This window comes from Aethina tumida, chromosome 7 (genome assembly GCF_024364675.1).
Source record: "Aethina tumida isolate Nest 87 chromosome 7, icAetTumi1.1, whole genome shotgun sequence".
In the NCBI taxonomy this organism is placed as follows: Eukaryota; Metazoa; Arthropoda; class Insecta; order Coleoptera; family Nitidulidae; genus Aethina; species Aethina tumida.
The window spans coordinates 10,707,432-10,729,569 of record NC_065441.1 but is presented as its reverse complement, the minus strand read 5'-3'; the positions used below and the strand labels follow the sequence as shown (position 1 = coordinate 10,729,569).

Genomic DNA, 22,138 nt, shown 5'->3' with positions numbered 1-22,138 from the left:
TATTGACAAAGGAAGTTTATACTTACGTAATTTTTATCTCCCTTAATCAGAATCAAATTGAGTAATTAAATTCAAATAATGAACAGTTTAACTTGTACCGGTTGGAAGCGATAATTATACATTCATTATTAACATAAAGGGAAAGTGAAATGTAATTTTGATACAATTACGAAAAAATCGATGAAATAAACATACACGTTAACAACACGACACCAAACATGCTTACATTAACTTACACAACTTTAATCAATGACAATATTCGAAACATTTCTTATTCGTATTATTAAAAATATGTGTAGTATTTATTAAAATACTCGCAATTTATAATTTATTAAGTATCAATAGCGGTAAAACATCTCTATCTCTAATATTATGATATTCTTTATAGAATAGTATATGTTAAATTATAAAATATATTATTATTATTAAGATAATTAAAATTAAACGAATTTTTATTAGGTGTTTATTAACCAGATATGCACTTCTAAATAATAAGTCCATTTCTTAAAAAAACATTTTTTATCTCGTTTTCTGTTGGACTTTTATTAGAATTTTTTTAGAATCGACTTATTATTTAGAAGTGCATATCTCGTTAAAAAAATTCGGATAAGTTATGAAACACCCTGTATATATAAAATCGATATAGATATTTTTTATATATACAGAAAACAAACTAATGGAATTTAAATTATTATTATACATTCAGTGAAGAAGGGCTGAAACGCAAAGTTAATACATGAAGCACTTATGCATAATTTATTTGTTTGGCGTTAATTTGGCTACGGATTTTTATGTTTAAGAACTTATTTATTATTTCAATTAATAATTTTCGGATCAATTAAAAAAAAATTACACAATCATAATTGGGATAATTAGAAATTCTGTAAATATTTTGAAGACGTTTTATTGCTATTAAACTAAAGTAATAAATAATTAATTACACCAAAAATTTTGTTTTAATAGTTAGTTAATTGTTACTTGAATATTAATATGTAGTACTTTAGTACTAAAGAAGTTTTTAAAACTATAGTGCATCCACCATTATTTGAATTTAGGAAACGTATTCATTATTTTTATGTTATATCAATATATACAATAAATTTTTCTTAATTTTAATAAACTTTAAGTAGTTAAACATTAGATTTAATTGATTTTAAACTAATTTTTTAACATTATTATGTATGTATTATTATTGTTAAAAATATTTTTTCTTTGCTTGATGATCCGTTCCTGTGTCATAGTCGTGCCATATTCGAACTGATATGTTTTAATACAATGTCATGCGCTTCTATGAAAAATAGGCGTAATAATGTCACGGCAATGGATTTTTGTTCAGTGTGTCAAGTGCACGGGGCAATTTCTGATCAGCCCCACTAAAAACTCAGTCAAAGAAAAATGAGAAAAACGAAAAAGAAACGGAAAACCGAAATTAAGTGATGGGTCTAGTTGATATGTTTGTGACTGGGTTCTGTTTCAATTTAACTTGTCCATTGGAGCCATATGTCAGTAAGTTAATTATGTTGTGGATACTTTTAAATATTTTATTAATAAATTAAATTTATTTATTTAATAAATTCATAAACAGATTCATCAGAATAAAACTAACTTGCAAGTAATTTTATTTTGTCCAAATTTTAATTTTATTGTGTGTATAGAAAAATTAATAAGACAATTTTACATATAATTATTATGTACATACAAAATAATCATAGAAATATGTTAATAATACACTTAATGTATTATTATAAAAAATTTTATTAAGAAATTCTTACATTTGTTATTTATAATTTAAATTATTTTTTGAAAATGTTATTATAAATTTCGTTTTTGTAGAATACAATACTATTTTCTATTTATTTTATTTAGACGGACCTCCAAATTTACAAAATTGGTAATATAATTGTTTTAAGGATTATTATTATAATTTCACTTACAATTTTAATATTTATTAAAATTTTAATTTAATTTGTGTTTTAATTCTAGTTAATAATTATTTAAATTTATTATTTAATTAAAATATTTGATTTCAAAGTTATGTTGTGATAATATTAATAACTTAAATTATAATATGGTAAAAATTCCTCTATGATGTAGAAATTGAAAAATTCTTTTAACTCAATATCAAGTTTATAAATATTTAATTCAATAACTATAACCATAAGAAAATGTTTTACTTATATATTAGATAGATAAAATTTAATAATTTTTTTAAAAAAATTTTACATATTGATTGTCAATAAATATATCATAAAATTTCAAAATTATTAAAATAATTATTGTAATGTATAGATATTCTGTTTACCTTAAATAATAAATGTATGTAATTTCTAAAAATAGCCGGTATGTTACATTAATAAATAATTTATATAGGTACTATATTATTAAACTACACGACACCTTCAAACAAAAAATATATGATTAATACATAAACAATATTGTCTCTATTAATCTTTTTTCTATATTTCAGACGATTTTTGTTTTGAAAAAACCTTTAATAGAACAGATGGTAATGTAATATAACTTTACATTATTTATTTATATCTAATCATAATTAATTTTGTAGGCTTAGAATACATAAACTCAACTTGTCCTTTGATAAATTTTAGTAAGTACAAGAAATATTTTTAGTTTAATCTGATTCCAACTAACGACTGATAAAAGAAGCCCTTGTACATAAAATGAAATGGGAAATATTTGTTTGTATTCCACACAATGGATTTATTAGTCTGTAATGATAGTGAATAACTTTTATAAACGACGTCGCAAATGTGTCAATAAATTTTTAAACAAGTAACGTTGTATAACCACAGCAAATAAAAATTCGTGATCCGCTATAACGATAAAGTCCATTTTATACCCTTATTAATGGTTCTGCAAGAGTAAACAATGGGACACGCTGTATTAAAATATTCATTTGATAATTTATAGAAAATTAATGAAGGTCAGATCGAGTGAATGAGGAAAACTTTTAATTTTAGGTGCCCTCCAACGAAGAAAAAATTTAGAGTTACTTCAGGAAGAGTTGAAAGGGGCCAATTTAAGAGTCACTACTTTAAAGGTTTTTTAATGCTATTAAAATGAAAACCTTATTGACCATTTTTTTCTAGAATGGAATATTAAGTGGTTACACTGTGGACTCCAACGGAACAGTTATTGGGACAGGAATCGCTTTTGATATATTGAATATTTTGCAAAAAAAGTTTGAATTTACTTACGATTTAATAACACCAAAAAATAATGTTTTTGGATCAAGAAACGATGGGGTTTTTGATTTAATTAAGAATAAGGTAAGTTAATTTTAATGAGGTCAGTAATCACGTATATATTGATAGTTGTAACTGGTTCGTACGCGTTTCTGATAGTATCTAGTAGAACACTTTTTATTAGAAACTTCCGTTGTGAGGATTATAAATAAATTAGTTTCGATTTATTTTATAACCGTGTTAGAAGTTGGGTGTATGTTGTATATAAGCTAGATAATCTCTTAAAAAAACATGTTATTTATTTAATATTGTATTATTAAAGTACTACGTTTTGTGGAAGATATTTGTATGCAATTATAAAATAGTTTAACTGAAAAAATCTATAATTTTCAGAAAAAACATTTTTTTATTATTATTTTTATGCATTGCGAAGTTGTTTACTCTTTTCTTGATAACAAAATAAAAATTAAATATTTATATGGCAACGGCATAACTATTCTTTTATTTGCTTATTTCTATTATAAGTATTGTTTTGTATATTCTATTACGTTTCGTCAAAATAAATTATAAAACAGAATTTGTAGAAATAAATTTACTTTAGTCACCATTAATCATAAATATTGGGTGCTACTCAATTTTGGCTAAACTAAAAAAAAAAATAAATTTTAGGAAGCTGAAATTGGAGTAGGATTTCTTCCAATTCTGCAAATCCGAACTTACACAAATTTTCTTAAGTATTCTCCAAGTTTAGACACAGGAGAATGGGTGGTTCTTTTAAGACGACCTAAAGAATCGGCAACTGGTTCAGGGTTATTGGCACCCTTCACCAAATGGGTTTGGATTTTGATCATTCTTTCATTATTGGTGGTGGGTCCCATAATCTATTTCATCATCTATTTAAGGTATAGAATATGCAAAGATGACGCCAAACTGTATTCCCTATCTAATTGTATGTGGTTTGTATATGGGGCACTACTCAAACAAGGCACCACTCTTAATCCTGTAGCAGGTATATAATATATTCTTTATATTTATTTCAATAAATCATAATGAAATTTTCTAGATTCATCCAGACTACTATTCTCGACATGGTGGATTTTTATTACAATTCTTACTGCATTTTACACAGCAAATCTTACTGCTTTTTTAACACTTTCAAAATTCACTTTGCCAATAGAACAACCAGAAGATATTGGCAAAAAACACTACGACTGGATTACAAATAGAGGAAACGCAATCGAAGATCAAATTTATCACGAAACTAGAAATGATGTAGACGATTACATGGTTGAAAGTGAAAAACTGAAGAATATCCTTGGACCACAAGCGTTTTCTGAGTATAATGATCAGTCTGATATGGATTTACTCACTGAATATGTTAAACAAAAGGGGATTATGTTTATAAGGGAAAAACCAATAATTGATTACGTTATGTACGACGACTATAAGAATAAGATTAAAGAGAACATTGAAGAACAGAAACGTTGCACATTTGTCATCACGAAATTTAACGTAGCTTTGTTCGCCAGAGGATTCGCCTATAGTAAGGATTTCAAGTTTTCACAACTTTTTGACAATGCGTGAGTACTGTTATGATTATGTGTTAGTAATTCTATCAATTATTATTATATTATAGAATTCAACAACTAGTAGAATCAGGCATAGTTAAATTTAAATTACGGGAATTCCTTCCTGACACTGAAATATGCCCATTGAATCTTGGAAACAAAGAACGTCAGTTAAGAAACTCCGATCTACTGATGACATATATGATAGTTGGCGGAGGACTAATTATTTCATCTATTGTATTTTTAATAGAAATCGTTATTGAGAAAATGAAGCAGAGGAAGAAGCCACGGCGTCATCATCATCCAAATCTACATAGACCACCCACAAAAGTGTTAGATTTGCACTCGCATAATTTAGATGCTGGTTTGAAGAAGTTTGTTACACCTCCACCTGCATATAATTCTCTATTTAACCCTCCCATGTCTGTTAACAATAATGGATATAAAAAGAAAAACATAAATGGTAGAGAGTATTGGGTTAACACAGATCATGGTCATTCAACGTTGATACCCTACAGAACACCTTCTGCGTTGTTATTTCAATTCACAAACTAAATGTTAATGTGTTGAAAACTGTAGTTTATTAGACACATCTAGAGGTTTTATTATTTATAACATAGTAGTAATAAATTACACTAGTTTACATTCAATTTTATTATTTTGCATTTTGGTTTTGAAAATGGGATTAATTGAGTAAAGCAAATACAAGAAATTTAAACAATAAATTTTTGTTTTTTAGTTTTTATAATATTTTTTAAAAATATTTTTTTTCAGAGTATCTTAATTATTGGGAATCACATAGGATTGAATCAGGAAGGATTGAATTCATGTAAACTAGTGTTTTTGAAATAAATTATAATAAGTTCATTATGAATCTAACAAATTTCATATTATGTAAGTTATTTAAAATCTTGTGTTAGTAATATTATGTTTTCTCAACTTGGTCCAATTTGTTATTTTCTTTAATTGTTATACTTATTATTTTATTTAGTACATCAATTTTAAATTTTGTATTAGTTAATTAATAAAAAAATGTGCACTTAAATAAAATTGATTTATTTAATAAACATTAGTCAAATTACAAATTTAATTTAAAAAAATAAAAACTAAGGAAATTAAATTCGCCTAGAGATTAATTAAATAAACAGTAAATATTAATTTACAAATAATTTATATATTAAAATTTATTTTAATCTAAAGGATCTAGAGAATCTAAAGAATCTAAAGAATCTAAAAAATCTTAAGAGCCTAAAAAATCTAAAGTATCTAAGGAATCTAAAGAATCTTAAGTATCTAAAGAATCTAAAGAATCTAACGAATCTAAAATATCTAAAGAATCTAAAGAATCTAAAAAATCTAAAGAATCTAAAGTGTCTAAAGAATTTAGCGAATCTAAAGTATATAAAGAATCTAAAGAATCTAAAGAATCTAAAGAATCTAAAGAATCTAAAAAATCTAAAGAATTTAAGGAATCTAAAAAATCTAAGTAATCTAAAGAAGAGATATATATCATTATGTAGAGTTTTAATTCTACATAATGATATAAAATTAAATAGAGAAAATTATGTTATTTGCCTGATATTTATAGTTTTAATTGAATACTAAACTTAATTAAATATGAAACTTATTACATAACAATTTAGGCAACCCGGTTTACACATATTGTAAAGAGAAATAAAACAATATTTATTTTAAATTTATATTTATTTTATACTTAAGTTATGTAACATTAAATAATAATATAAAATTTATAAGAATATTAGCTGTAAATTAAATGTGGGGAATGTACTAGTACGTACGCCCATGTGAATTTAAAGATCCCAAACAAACCTTCCCATTGGTCTGATTTCACACTGTCAATGTCAGTTTAACAAATAATCGACTATTGAATATGTTCTAAAATGGATGACGATTGAAGCGAATTAGGAAGTTTTTAAATAATCCAACGATAATCGAAAATTCAAAGCAATGGAATCCAATCCAGCCAACGAGACTAGTCGGGAAGTCGTGGTATGTGCTTTTAATATGGTATATTCGTAATAACGTAATTAGCATCAATACAAACAAAGTTTGCAACATATGTATTGGAAAATAACGTGAAAATATTTTCCATTTATTTAGGCTAGCCCACCTCCCTCACAAAACTCAATTGAAACTGAGATAATAAGTCCAGTTTCAACAAGATCCTCAGCTTCGAACTATGCTTCAGCCACTACTTCAAGCGTTCATGAATACATCCCACCACCCATTGCCGATTTTTATGCACCTCCTCCTTATGAAGAAGTGACAAAAGAAAGCAAGTTGCCCTCCTATGAGGAGGTGCAACTTGAGAAGAACTTGGAACAAGAGGACATGAGAACTGTAGGGATGGCGGTAAGTTTTGTTTGATGATCAAGGTAGAGTTGGGTTGATTTGACTTGTTTCAGGGCCCTCCGTTGCGCACTCCTCATCAAAGGGTGATTGCTATTGAGAGTGATCCCACTGAAGTTGATACAAATTTATTAGGAACAGATTTTATGTTTTATATTGCTTTCTTTGGTAACATTCTCTGAATTGGTATCAGGTTTATTTTTAATCGAGATATTTTAGTGGCATTTATTTTCAACTGGATTGGATTTCTGTTGCTAATGTGTTTCTGTCAGACAATTGCCTCGAGGTATGGAGCTTTGTCTGGGTTTGGTTTATCTTTAGCCAAATGGACATTTATTGTTCAACATTCCACTGAGTTGGCATCTAGAGAGAATGGATGGTTATGGTGGTTAATTATGACATTTGGTAAGGTTTAGTTTTTATAGTATTATTCCAATATAACATTCTTAATTTTTAGGGCTCATTATATGTATTCGAGCTCTTTTGCAGTACTTAAGTATTAAAAGAGGTTGGCATACTTTGTCTGCCACTCATCAAGAAAGATTATTGTTTTTCTATTAAGCTTTAACTGGATCTGAATATTTATTGTGATTTTGTGTGAATATTCATTCCTCAAATATGTTAGTATTATTTTAATTGTACAGTGTTCGTTTTATGTAAGTTACTTTAATACTTTTTATTACATATTATGCACATTCTAAACCAAAATATATAACTACTTAAAGTGTAAGTTCGCAAATAAGTTTTTGTAGGTCACTAATTGTAAAATTTTAAAATGTAATTGTGCTAATTCTATTAGATATGCATTACAAAGTGTATATACTAGATATGTATCTGTGAATAATAAACATTTTGTTTGTTATGTTTTGTTTTAATCAATAACTTGACGTCAAGGTCAAAGTATTTGACATGGGCAGTGTTTTGCATATTGTTGACTTCAGCACGAATTAAATATTCCTGCTAATTCGTTATTCGTGCGGTACTTTCTAGATGCCGCAAATACCAGAAATTAAGGAGGCTTCCTTAGTACGTAAACATTTACGAAACTGAACATTAGAGGGAGCTTGTATCACCGTGTGCAATATAAATTTGTGCCACAAATTCAATATACGGACGGACGTCAAATGTTACTGGAAATACCCGGCAATTACTGCATGTGCGTCCGTGATTACGTTTATTTCTAGCGAGACGGAGCAACTCTGCTGTTAATTTAAAGGCTATAACGTTTATTTGAGCGACTAAGTGCCCGTTGAGAAGTTTCTCATACCTCATAAATTCAATGGCTCCTGTTTTTTTACTTAAATCTTCTTTTATTCAATTGTAAACTGTTGTCTTTATTTTATAGTGATATTTATTAAAAACAATCTTGCTTTGCAAAGTTTTTATTTAAAATCTCAATTAAAATCACCAGTCAATTGTAACATACATAACATTTTTAAAATTTTGCTTCAGAATTTTAAATTACATATGTGAAGCAGAGTAATATAATAAAAGTGTAAATAGTGTTCATGTCTTAAAATATATTCATAAAATTGTTATTTTGTGTTCTGCAGGTGTTGATCTTTCAACACTCTTCTCATGATTTTTCCTGAAGGATTTTTTGGAATACTTTCGACAATACTGATTCCACCGTTCAGTCTTTTATAAGGAGCCACTTTCTGGTTGAAGTATTCGATCAAATTATTTATGTCAATTTTGGATTTTGGTTTAGGGACAAGGTAGGCTCTCGGTACTTCTCCGTGACTTTCATTCGGTATACCAATCACAGCAGCATCAAGGACGTTGGGAAAACTTCTTAAGATCTCCTCCAATTCAGCCGGCGCCACTTGGAAACCTTTCACTTTGATTAGTTCCTTAATTCGGTCCTGGACAAACAAATATCCGTTCTCGTATTTCATCAGATCACCAGTTCTCAACCACCCGTCTTTAGTAAAAGTCGCTTCTGTCTCTTCAGGACGATTATGATATCCTTTCATGACTTGCGGACCCTTAACTAATATTTCCCCAGGTTGTCCAATTGGTACGGCCGGTCCCTCCGGGTCGTCTACATTTACCAGTTTAACTAGGGTGTTAGTACATGGAATTCCGATAGAACCTATCGCCTTTTCGTCATTGCTAAACTCTCGTCTAGTACAAAGCACTACCGGTGATGTTTCCGTCAGTCCGTACCCTAAAAATAGATACGTTATACAATTTGTTTTTGATTGAAAATATAGATTATTTTACCTTGCATTACATTAAGACCGTTGTCCGCTTTCTGAACGAGTCTATCTTCGTCGAGTTTTCCTAGAGGAGCAGCGCCACACATTACAGTTCTCACAGTTTGTAGATCTTCTTTAGTTACTTGAGGATTATTTGCCAGGAAAATTGCTGGAAATGCATCGATTGATTTCTTGTGATCAATTCAATTTTTAGACAATCTTACCAAGAGGTGGAGCAATGTATAAAACGCTAGGTTTGTATTTTTTAAGCACCGAGATGTATAGGTCCGGAGTGAACTTAGGTAGGGTTACAATTTTGTTTCCTAGTCTCATCGAATGGGTTGAACACACCGTGAAACCATAAATATGGAACATTGGCAGTACTCCAGGCGTTATGTCTTGGAAATCACCTGGAATAACACATATCTAATATTAACAAATATCGAGCTATCGAGTGTTTATATTACGGTGCAAATTCAACCGCAAATGTTCCCATTTCCTGCCCCATTACCTGTCGTCTCTCTAATAATCGTGATTTTAGGATGCTCCAGTTGACTTAGATTCGCCACAATGTTCCTATGGGTGAGCTCAACTCCCTTCGGTTTGCCCGTAGTGCCGCTCGAGTATGGCAGGAAGGCGACGTCATCGGAACTGATGGAGTTCTCGTCGGGGAAATCGACCGGGTTATCGGTGAACTCGGAAAAATTTATCGTTCCTGTGGCGGTCGATTGGCCCGACTGCAAATAGAATCCGGGAATGAATGCACTCTGGTCGTGGGTAATGCGCTTGCATTATCGCAACGGTGGCAGGGACTATGTTAGAGCCATCGTACGGCTTACAATGATGATAACATTTCGTTCTAGAGGGGTTAATTTGACCTTAGTCATTTATTTTAAACTCATTGCAAGATATGGTTCACATAATGCAAATTATTCCAGATGATATAAAAAAATAACAATTGTATCAATTAATGGGTACTTTAAGTGTAATATATTTAAAGGCAATATTAATAGTAAGTGGTATAGCTATTTTCATTTTCAATATACATATAATTGATTTCAATTGTCTGGAATGCTTGGTACAATTAAAATGCACTCATACTGGTAAAATACAAATTGCGTATTACATATAAAAATAATAACACTTCCGTTTTTCATAAATATATTTTGCACACGTTATTAAGCGGATTAGTGGATCGAATCGGGCATCAAAATTAATTTCGTCCATAATATTTCAAAATCGTGAAATAATTAATTGGATTTGTGTTTCTGGATCGATAGAGTGGATGTTTCAGAGTATCGCAGTTTTTTATATGTATATAAATTAGGGAAATTAGTCATGCATTTTAAATTGCGGGTGGCTTTTGAAAATCCCGTTACGGGTTAATTAATGTATGAAGTCCTGCCTGATTTGACATCACGAATATGGAAATTGGCGAAATTTATATCCTATCAAATATTATATTGATGTGCATTTATTAAAAAATATCATATGAGCCTCTCGTATACGTATAATTTTATCAAAGTTGTAACGGCAGCTAGTAATTTGTTAAAACTCGCCACGGAAAATAGGAAATGGAAAAAGAGCGTGCATGTAGATATTTTCTGGGTCAGTATGCAACAGTTTTCCGGGGAATGGATGCGAGAAGGAACGAGCACGAAGCCCGGACCGGGACAATATGCCGTTTCCGTTATTTTAATTCGTACGTAAGCCCTTAATAGTTAATGCCGCGTTTCCCATCCGCCATTCCCTTTTCTACGCATTAAGGAAACTCGTTCCATTTCCATGCGACTACTTCCATAATTATCGCACGTGAAATATAGTCCGCGTCTGTGTTAACGCAGTGGATGGATGGAAGTTTCAATTAAAATTTTAAGGGTGGATTATATTAACATAAGTTATTTAAGTATTAAAATTTAGATTAAAATTAACTGATTTTAAATTCACTTGTTGTGGGGTATTATTTCGTTATCACACACATTTTCATTAGAATTGTCTTTATATTTCTATAATTATAATTAATTAGAATTCAATAACGGGACCTAATTTAAATGTCTTATAAATTATACGCTTATGTTATATCAAATCATAAATTTTTGAACTTGAGTAATTGTACTTATTAGAAACATTTACTTACTGTTGTGTTTATAGTCAAAATTGGTAGTTGCTTCTTAGCAACTCCTAGAGAAGCTTGAGCAAGTTTCGTGAAGTCGGTCAGGGTTATTATGGCTTTGGCATTAGAATCGATAAGTTGTGTCGAGATTTCGTCTACAACAAAACATTGTTGTATATGGATATTCGTAAAATATTATTGTGATAATATTTTAAGTGAGTGTAAACTTACCTGGAGTATAAATGGGGTTGATAGTAGTTACTGTAAGTCCTCCTCGTAGAATACCAAGACAAGCCAAAGGAAATTCTGGCACATTCGGCAAAAGGAGTGCGACCACATCACCTTTTTGCAACTTCATTTTTTTTCTCAAAGATCTGTCTAAATTTTTTACTTTCTGTCGATATTGCCCATATGTGTATTTTCTGCCAGTCACACTGCATTCCTGCAACGTAATAAAAATGTATAGATGATAACTAGATTTTTAATTTTTGTAATAAAATTTTAAAAATAATAATTAATAATTAATAATTTATATATATTTATATATATATACATTTATATGAATTTAGTAATATTAGTAATTTAATTCTCCTCTTACCTAAAATAAAGGCTCAAACTTTGAAATATATAATATTAAACTTTTATTATAATTGTTAATATTATTTTATTTAAATAATCTAAATTATATAATAAACTGATAGAAATCATGTATATAATATGTATTCATTAAAAATAACCATAGTTTACAGCAAAAATATAGAAAACTGAATATGAAATTCATATTAATTTTTTTTTCATTTGGGCCATGTACACAGATAATGACAAATTTGTCATAATATTTTCATTTCTTATCCTTGGTCTACCAGGGTTGTAGAATTTAGGATATTCAAATTGTTTATTGATGAAAAAATACTAAAATGCAGAATGTGACTCAAAATTGCACGAAATTTGAACTTTTCCAGCTAATTTTTTCTCCATCGAAACACACAAATTGAAATTACAAACTACCTTATTTAGATGAATGGTCCAAAAAAAATGAAAATGATTTTTTAGTGTTCAGTGTATCCAAATTGTTGTTCTAAAAAGACGCAAGAGAAAATTTATAAACCAGTTTGTTGAATAAACAACGTAAAAAATATAAATAAAAAACTGATTAAGTGAATAATTTATAAAGCAGGTAAGAAGATGTATCTGACAAATGGAAAATATGTGCTTAATAAATATAAATAAATATTTAAAATTTAGTTAATAATTAAAGAATATTCAACAAATATTATTGATACTTGAATATTTAACAGGAATAATATAATTTTATACCATTTAAGAGCGTGTATTCCTTGCACTAATTAGTAAATCCTATAAAATAGGATCGATATAGGACCTGTCTTTCAGTGTTATATTGTGCCGAGGATTACTAACAAAGATTCGTGGCCAAGATTTTAGTGTTCATTGCATGACCTTAATAAACGTAAACATGTCGAATATTCCTCCAGGAAATTGCACCGAAAATGCCGACGGTGGCTCGGCCGACGTTTATGGTAGGAACATCGTGAATCGCGTTTTTTTACAATTTGAAATATGACGAGATGAAAATTGTGATGTACGCATCGTCGAGGCGAACGCTCGTTATTTGGCGGGACGTTACGTAGACTGGCCGTCGTTAATTTTAATACAGGGAGATTAAATTGGCGGTCTGATCCGTTCAAAGTGCGAGACAATTTAATAAATGTTCCCTTTAATAAAATAATAAATTTCTCTAGTGTACAAAGGTTAGGGGTCTTTAAAAATAGATGGAGATAAGTGGAAACAATTTAGTTTCAAAATTCATGAGACACCTCTGACTAGCAGAGAAGAATCTAATATCTGTTTTGGTTACTTTTTGATGCACTAAATATAGTGTGTTAATTTTTTACTATTGTTTCTAATGATCAGGAGAGGGCAAAGTTTAAAAATCTTGTTTGCTTAAATGATTTATCTCTATTTATTTTATCTTGGTAAATATATTTTTTTCATTCGGAAATTTTATTTTAAAAGTAGTAACTAATAAATATATTTTAACAAAGACAAAACACAAATATCACTGTTTTATTATGAATTTTCCACTATTCCATACTTTTCCACTATTCAAATTCTGTGACTTGTTGCTGTCGCAATATAAACGATATCAATATTAACAAAAAGTTGTTGTAAATGTAAAATAAATAAATACACGTAATTTAAATTATTTTTCATTGATTTTACAAGTAAATATAAATATTGCAATTGATAACGGATATTTTTTGAATAAATTAAATTTATTGTGAAAGTATACATATGTATAAATTATTATTCGAATTTTCCATTGTTATACATATGCAAGACTTGATTATCTATAATTACAATAGTTGACAACTTGTTATGAAGTTATTTGTTTCGAGAAACAATGCTGAAATATAATAATAAATACCAATCTGCTGAATAATTTAGTTCCAATTGTTGAGGTCAAAGTTTTTATAAGAACTTCGTTGCAAAAGGGTTTTAATATGACATTGACGCATAAAATTGAAAAATTAGAGTAAACGTATCGTAGTATTTATAATTTTTCACATACTCATGAATTTGCAATATCCACAATATTGTAAATAATACGAAACTATGATCTTTGATTTATATTATTTATTATTTTTTTAAATATTTTTTTATTAAGTTTATGTATTAAAATACATACAATTTTTGTAGAGTCATGCAATTTTGAGATTTATATTCTCTCAGTTACCACCGTAGCCTAAAATGAACTTTGCACCTTGCTTTGAAATTTGGTACTAGTCACTAACTAATCGAAATAAAAATACCATAATGTAAATTAAAACGAAATTAATTTATTTAGTTTTTTTAATTTTAAACTTTAATGTTAAGAATATTAAAAATTTGATATTTGATTTTAATTTTATTTATTTAATTTTGAAAGCAATTTTATATTAAATTTAACGGTGACGTTCGGAATTATTCATTTAGTAAAATATTTAATATTTTCTCTGCAAATATTTTACTTTGATACAGGGGCTAACTTTACTAATTGATAAGGTAAAATTATTTTCTTTCAGAACAATTAAAATTTACCATTTAAGAATTTTAATAAATAAAAGTGAGATTCATTGATATTGACTTTGAATTGTAAATAGTATGGCTTTGAAAATAACCAATTCAAAAATGAACTCAATCAATAATAGTCGCTAAATAATTAATTATAATAAATGCAAAAACATTTTTTTATATTTTTTACATTTAATAAAAAATTAACTAATGCATTACAAAATATTCAGACACCAATGTCTAGCTGTCCGTAAATTCACATTTCCATCCTGCATTAATTTACACTGGTCAGAAACAAAACAATAAACAAACTTACGGCAACAATATGATTTTCCCATTTGTGGGCCTTTTCGAAGACAAATTCCTCTATCGGAACGTCGGGAATGTGAACGTCAGCCAAACCTGATGTGATAATGCCATCTGCGCACCTGGAAAGGTCCCTTTTCGGTAGGAAAACGCCATTTCTAACAGCTTTGCTCAAAGCGCGTCTCATCAGTGTTCCCGACATTTTTTCCCACACTATTGAGATGCACAACCAAACAAAACTAATGAACAATGGGAAAATGCGGCCGGTTTTATGATAATGTGAACGCACGGTTGTCGCTTCTTGATATCCAGCCCCAGCCGAGAGAAACCTTGAACCAATGTAGCTAAAAATAACTCAGATGAATTGGTCTTTTCCATCAATGGTTTGACGGGTGTGTCTTATTGAATTTTGCATCATTATTGTCATGTTGTGTTTTTACGTTTATTTTCGCTAATAAGTTAATATTTTTGGCTTGTCTTAGGTCATTAGAAAACTATTTTATTGCTACCACATATTTTATTTGGAGTAATGGTTTAGATAATGATTATTTTATGACAGTAAAAAATTAATAAAATTGGTATTTTACTAGTCATTACTACGTGTAAGTTTGTTTATTGTTCAATTGACGATAATTAAGATATGATCTGTTCATCTATACTATTTTGTACTTATATTTTCATTTGATTGTAATTTTTACGCGATACGATTTAATCGGTTATCTCTATTACGGCCAAAATGTTTGCTCATCAAACATGTGATTGTTTTGTTATGCTCATGTTTATGCATGAAATATTATTTCAAACAATAAATTCTTCAGTTTTATTTGGATTTTGTTGTGTACATATTACTGTGAGATTATTTTTTACTAGCAAAGTTTTATGAATGTATTTGAAACACTTGAACTTTATTCAAACGTAATACGACATCCTGAAATGTATATTTTCAATCTGATAAGATGTTTTGTACACAACTTTGAAATGAATGCGATAAGTACAAGCGTGCGTTGCTCCTTGATTAAATTTATTACCTGATTTATCAATTTTCTGGGTGATTATCAGTTTTTATATATTCAAAGCTATTTTGCTTATCATATAATAATATAAAATTTATAAATACATTATTAATCTAAACAATATATTAAAGTAAATTAATGAAAATATGAATAAGATAATTTTTAAATAATTCCGTAATTTCACACAAATTATTGAGCAAACTGAGTTATTTTAATCCATTTATTTGGATTAATACCTAAATTCGTATTATTAAGTATAAACAATGATATAAAAATTGACATTTGTAAATTTAGTGTCAGTAGTCAGGTTGACTGTGACAACATTGCCACTTACACACCATAGAAATAAAATAAATTGTTGCTGTAATGATAAGGCTGGGGGTCATTGTGCGAATGTATATACAATGCGTACATATGTGTAAATAAATAAATAAATTTTGGTGCAAAATTTGTTTTCTTAAGTGTGTTTAGGTACAGTTAATAACAAGCAATTTGTTATTCCAGAAGGAGACTAACTGAAACAGTTCAATTAGAATTAACATATCTCTTAGAGATTACTATATGCAATTCCTGCTGAACGTCTAGTGCCTGCAACTGCGGAAGCTCCTTATGAGGGTGTTTATGTTTTGTTCGCAAGGTATTTCGAATTAATTTCCATTGTTTTGCATTACAAATTAGCACGAACTTTCCTACAAAACGGCGAATGTTTTCGTCGAAAACTGTAAAACCAAACATAAAGTCGGATAGAAACGGATTAACGGGTACGCGATATTTTAAGTCCTAATTGCTTGTTAATGCGGCCAAGCGGTCTTGCACTATATTAATGTCGGTTTTTATTGGCCTAGAGATCTACAGGTCCTTTAAACGTTTTTAAAGACCGTTTTCTTCATGGCCGTTTTATGCACGAAGTCAATTTAGTTACACCAGTTTCGCTATAATACGACTCTTACTGTCCATAAAACTTGTAGGGCTTAAATTTGATGCATCTTAGGTAAATAAAATACTGAAGGACTATTCAATACAAATTTATTTATAAAATGTTAAAAATATGTATAAAACGAACCTTAAAATGTACGGGGGATTACATGATTATCACTAATTTGCTCCCTAATTATTATATTCCTTCGATTCTTCCTTATTAGGACATGTTTTACCACCCTTTCCTCAATTTTGAAGAGAGAAAATAATTCGTAGATCTAAATACTGAATGTCTCAAACACAGCAAAAGGTTGTTTAATATTGACCATAAAATGTTTATTGTATTTAAAAATTAATGACGGAATTGGTTTACACGTTCTTTGGATTTGGTTCACTCTTCACTCCATTATTTTTAAGCATCTCAATATATTATCGATATCAAACAAACATTTTCACTTTTTTTAGAGCTGATTCTTTTTTGTTCATCCACTATTTTGTCTGTTGCTTCTGCTGCCTCTTAGTTATTTTATCCAGTTTGGATTTAAGATTGCACATTTTTGCTTTGATACATACAAATTTAATAATTATAAATCTCCCAATTCAATATACTACCATTGCTTTGATTAAAATACAGAAGTTAAGTTAGATTTAAATATTAAACCTTTAAACTTAAAAACAATGCAACCAATTTAAAGGTAGAATACCCCAAAAAATTAATTCCTGAATAAAATTTACAGGCCTAATGAATAATCAAATCGCATTTAGTAACGATTTGGCGATGTTTTGGTTTTGCACGGGTTAAATTTGCGGTATTATCTTGCGGCTGACGGCGGGACCCGTCCCGGTTTCCCGCCAGACGGGTAAGGGGGCATTCCCAATTGAATTGAGTCGTCGGGGCGTACCCGGCTCTTACATAATTAAGTCCCCACAGGAGTCTCGACGGTCTCTACTTTCTGCAAGAATTACTACTGCTGCAAGTCCAAGTCTTGACTTTCCAGTCCCCTGCATGCAATCAGACGTCGGGGTTGTTGCTTGTTTATTCCGGGAACGCAAACTTAAAGAAGCTAATGATGGATCGCAATGTTACGTGTGTATTTGCTTAGGTTTGATGTAAACGTTTTCAATGATAGATTACTGGAAAGGAGGGAAGACTTTGCGTATAAAAAATATATATTTGAGATTGTAATATTATTTAAATAAACATTTCATTCATTCACAACAAATAAATTAAGCTGAAAATAAATAAAAATCAGTTAAAGTAATATTTTAAATAAACGCTTCAACGCCGAAACTTACTACTACTACCACCCCTACTTTACTTATGTCACTATTAACTCCTTTTTTAACATTAAACGGAATCTTTCAGATCATAAATTATTCAGATGAAAGAATAAACATGAACCCTGTCGAATTTTTTTCTAGAAAGGCATTCCACTTAAATCTGAATATTTGGGAGTGCAAAACGCTTTTTCGGTTTATAATTCCGGCATAATGGCGTCACTGAATAGATCAAAGATGTGCAAATAGTCACTTAACCGCAATACTTACTTTGCATAATAAAGTTATTCAATCTGCGTGCGGAAAACCGTCCTGAAATTCGGTTTGACGGTCCCCCTCTCCTCTTTACGTTCGCACCATTTGTAAATAGTTATTTGTTTCACGATTTCAGGATATGACGCTCGGATTATCAATTTTCGAGCGAACAGATTCGGTCCTAATTTTGCTGTCGCATAATTATCGACGCGGTTGAGTAAAGAATTATCTGTCGACGTTAATTTACATTTTAATTGGTTAATCTGACACAAAACTTTGGGCTGTTCGAGTCTGGCATTAATAAACTGATTTTATTATGTTAGAATATTGTAGAATATATTAGTTTTTTGTAAATTAGGCTCAATTGTTAGGATTTATTTGAACTTCTTCTTGAAGATAATCCAATTAAAAATGAGTATACAAGTAATTTTAGTATATTTCTGGAGTAAATTTAAGGAAATATGGAAATTTAACTCAGTCGGTAAATTTTATATCTAAATTTTAGGAAAATTAAATTAAAAATTTGGAAAATTTTTAACATATTTACTTGAATTATTATTTAATAATAATTATATTAATAATTTTTAGAATTATGTTTCTAAAGTTAATTTTAAATAATTTAATAACAAAAATTTTAAATTTAAAAAGCCAGTATAATTGAATTGATTCTGTAAAATGATTTAATATTTTAATTTTAAATGAAGTTTTATAGAACATAATTAAAAATATGTATTTTGAAATATTTTATGTTTAAAATCAATATTTAAGAAGTAAAAAACTAATAGTTTTGATGAAATATTTTTATGTTTTTAGAAAATTAAAAAACAATTTACTGTGAGTAATTTAAAAATAATAATTAATATTTTATAGACTTTTACTAAGGTATTTTAGATGAAATTTATTTCATCATTTTCAGAAAATTATTGATTTGTCTTTAAAAAATTAAAAAGAGAAATATATAAATTAATAATAAATTTGAACCCTCTGAATGTAGAATAAAAAATTACAAATTTATATGAATTTAATAAATAAGGTGAAATTTTCTAAATGCTTTCACAATGTGTAATAAAATTTCGTCAATTTCGTAAAACTTGTGTTAAAGTGCTCTAATTAATATTAAACTTTGTTGGATATGAAACTAAAGTTTGACTTAACTGAGATTGATTTCAATTTGCAACATACTAATACCTAGACAATGAATTTAGAATATCATCTCTCCATTATTAACCAACCGTTAATGGATTAGCATGTTCCGCTTTTCCAGCTTGTTTTATTCAATGGTGAAATTCATGAATTAAACCGGGTTAAGGCTAAATATAAAATATGTATGCGACGTCCTTTATCCCTGCTTGGAAAGATAAGATTTTGTGTAGAAAAAGGGGAAAAAAGCTTATAACAGTGTGTCTCCTGTAGTGAGTGACATGAATTAATAAACGGGCCTCCATAATGCGATCCATCTTAATTAAACACGGCTTGTTTAAGTTTCCCCCTATTTACTAACCTTTTTTTTAACAAACTTGATAAAATATTTACCTACGTTTAGAGGCTTAGTGTTTCGAGCTGCTGAAACGAGGTTCAAGGAAAGCAGAGTATTAGGATTTATTTTAGCGTAGTTTCGTGGTTGTTCAAAATAATCAAATGCAAAGAAACTCTAAATTTTCTTCCACAATAATCTTCCAGAACCGGACAAAATAAAAGTCACGCTACACAGCCAGTTAAAAAAACAAGTAGATGATTTTGGTAAACGATTATTCAAACCTGAGCACTCATTAAAAGTAAAACACCGCACTAAATGCAAAACTACACCAATCGCGGAGCACTTTTCAAAGCAAACTTCAGCCTCATTATTCGAAGTACTTTACTTCAACATTTACTTTCCAAAAGCCACAAAGAATATGCACAAACAACACACAATGGAGTAAGTTTTCATTAAACGTTGAATTGAAATTCGTCGGGAGAGTGGGTTTTCTCGTTTCAGAGATGCGGTTGCGATTTTCTAATATAGTTACGACCAAAAGTCGTGTAATTGTTTAGTAAAATATGTTGACGTCGCCTTAAGTATTCTCAAAGGGTGCACGTCGAGTGTCGTTTACATTTTATGAAAGGCAATGTAGGCAATAAACTTTGTTATCTGGGAGTTAGACATGATATTAGTGTACATGGCAAATTTAAAGGTTACATTCGCGCACTAACTTCGAAGACAAATTTCCTTTGTACCATTAATAAAATCTTAATAACGACATTAAAACAGAATGCGTCGCCTTAATTCTGTTTTCAAGCACATACTTATGGAATTCGGAAGAGCTCGCAAAATTATAATGAATCTTCTTTGCTGTAATAAAATATGATTTTAATTCAGAAAAAAATGTATAAAATCGGTCATAAACTGACGAAAACTTCACTAATGGAATCCGGATGTGACAAAAGCTGTTAGATAATATAATTCCGGCAATTTCGTTCCACCGTGAACTTTTCCAGATTATAGTTGGAGATTAAATTTTAGTTGATACGCCTGGAAAAAGTTTCCGGGCATTGTCGACATACCTCGAATTTATTCAAGTTCTACTAAAGCCATATAAATTTTAAAAGGATTGTAAAGTATGTGCAATTTCTCAGCCTTTGAGTTATGATGTAAACAACCAAAGACATTTGGTTAATATGTTTAATTCAGTTCATTAGTTTATCGAAGATCTTGGCCATTATATCTTAAATTCCTCCTATATATATATATATATATATATATATATATATATATATATATATATATAAAATTTGAATTATATATGAAGAAAATTTTCAGATAAATTGAATAAATTATTTTTAAACCAGGAAGAAAAAAAAATAAAAAAATTAATGTGGAACAAAATACCATTTTCTTTTTTACGTCACAATAATAAATGTTATAAATTTGCCAAATAAGTATAAGCTACATAATAAAATTTTGCAATATAGAATGCTCCATAAAATCTGAAACAGTAAAATTGCCATTAAAACTTTTAGTTCTTGTAATAAACTAGAGTAAGAGTCATTGAAGTTTATAACTCTGGCATAATAAAACATATTAAATCTAATTTTTCTTTCTTGTAGTATTACTTATTTTCTCGAACTTGTTGAATTTCTTAAAAATTAATGTTTATTTATAGATTACAATTTTTTTATGCAACGTTATTACTAGAGCCACAGACATATTACATTAAAATTTTAAGCAAAACCTTGTCTGGAACAATGTGCAAGAAGACGTTAAATGATGATTAATTAATTTTTGAATTAAGCATACCGCAAGACGTTACGGTTAAATTAAAGAAAAGCGTTTGCCGAGAGAAAATTACACTAATATCAGAAAGTGAAGAATGCTGACGAAAGGCCAACAATTAATTTTAATTCTGAATTCAAATCATTTGTTACTCTTCAATCTTATTCATTATTTAATAATTAAGGGACAATTAAAAAGAGAATTAAATTTTCCTTTGAAAAAACGCTGTAAATATTAAGACTTTTTAAATTAAAAAAGAGGGAGACTTACAAAGCAATATATCGTCTTAAATTTAATGCTTCCATTTGACACTTGGATGATTCAGGCCAATTTATAAGTGTGTTTTGAAAATCGGATTTCTTTCAGCGAAACCTCAATAAATCGCGGCCAACGCCAATTGTTGCGAAATAGTTTTCTGATATAAATCAACGGGATTATTAAACGGCGACCATCGATAAAATTTAGTTTAAACGCGGAAACGTTTGTTTTCTCAAACGTTGAAAATGTTTTACAATGACTTCTTTAGAGAATTTCAGTTTATTCATTCTTTAGAGAATTTCAGTTTAAAATCAATATAGTCATAACAGT

At 29.0% G+C, this 22,138-nt stretch overlaps 3 protein-coding genes across 3 annotated transcripts; 2 read left to right on the top strand and 1 right to left on the bottom strand.

Annotated features, from left to right (window-relative positions):
• The first annotated feature begins 1,363 nt into the window (after positions 1–1,363).
• LOC109595865 (glutamate receptor ionotropic, delta-2) lies at positions 1,364–5,721 on the top strand. Its single transcript, XM_020011292.2, has 8 exons — positions 1,364–1,506; positions 2,468–2,506; positions 2,564–2,605; positions 2,979–3,058; positions 3,108–3,287; positions 3,873–4,212; positions 4,267–4,783; positions 4,840–5,721. The coding sequence occupies exons 1-8, from the start codon at positions 1,437–1,439 to the stop codon at positions 5,324–5,326; spliced, it is 1,755 nt and encodes a 584-aa protein (XP_019866851.2). The 5' UTR covers positions 1,364–1,436; the 3' UTR covers positions 5,327–5,721.
• Positions 5,722–6,614: 893 nt separating this feature from the next.
• LOC109595845 (NEDD4 family-interacting protein 2) lies at positions 6,615–8,003 on the top strand. The gene is made up of 5 exons (XM_020011271.2): positions 6,615–6,781; positions 6,893–7,144; positions 7,198–7,309; positions 7,361–7,546; positions 7,599–8,003. Exons 1-5 carry the CDS (start codon positions 6,740–6,742, stop codon positions 7,700–7,702), a joined length of 696 nt encoding a protein of 231 aa, XP_019866830.2. The 5' UTR covers positions 6,615–6,739; the 3' UTR covers positions 7,703–8,003.
• Positions 8,004–8,511: 508 nt separating this feature from the next.
• Positions 8,512–15,067, bottom strand: LOC109595844 (uncharacterized). The gene is made up of 7 exons (XM_049969806.1): positions 14,844–15,067; positions 11,687–11,897; positions 11,480–11,610; positions 9,854–10,079; positions 9,567–9,752; positions 9,368–9,511; positions 8,512–9,311 (listed from the first exon to the last, which is right to left on the bottom strand). Exons 1-7 carry the CDS (start codon positions 15,033–15,035, stop codon positions 8,677–8,679), a joined length of 1,725 nt encoding a protein of 574 aa, XP_049825763.1. The 5' UTR covers positions 15,036–15,067; the 3' UTR covers positions 8,512–8,676.
• Positions 15,068–22,138: the final 7,071 nt, after the last annotated feature.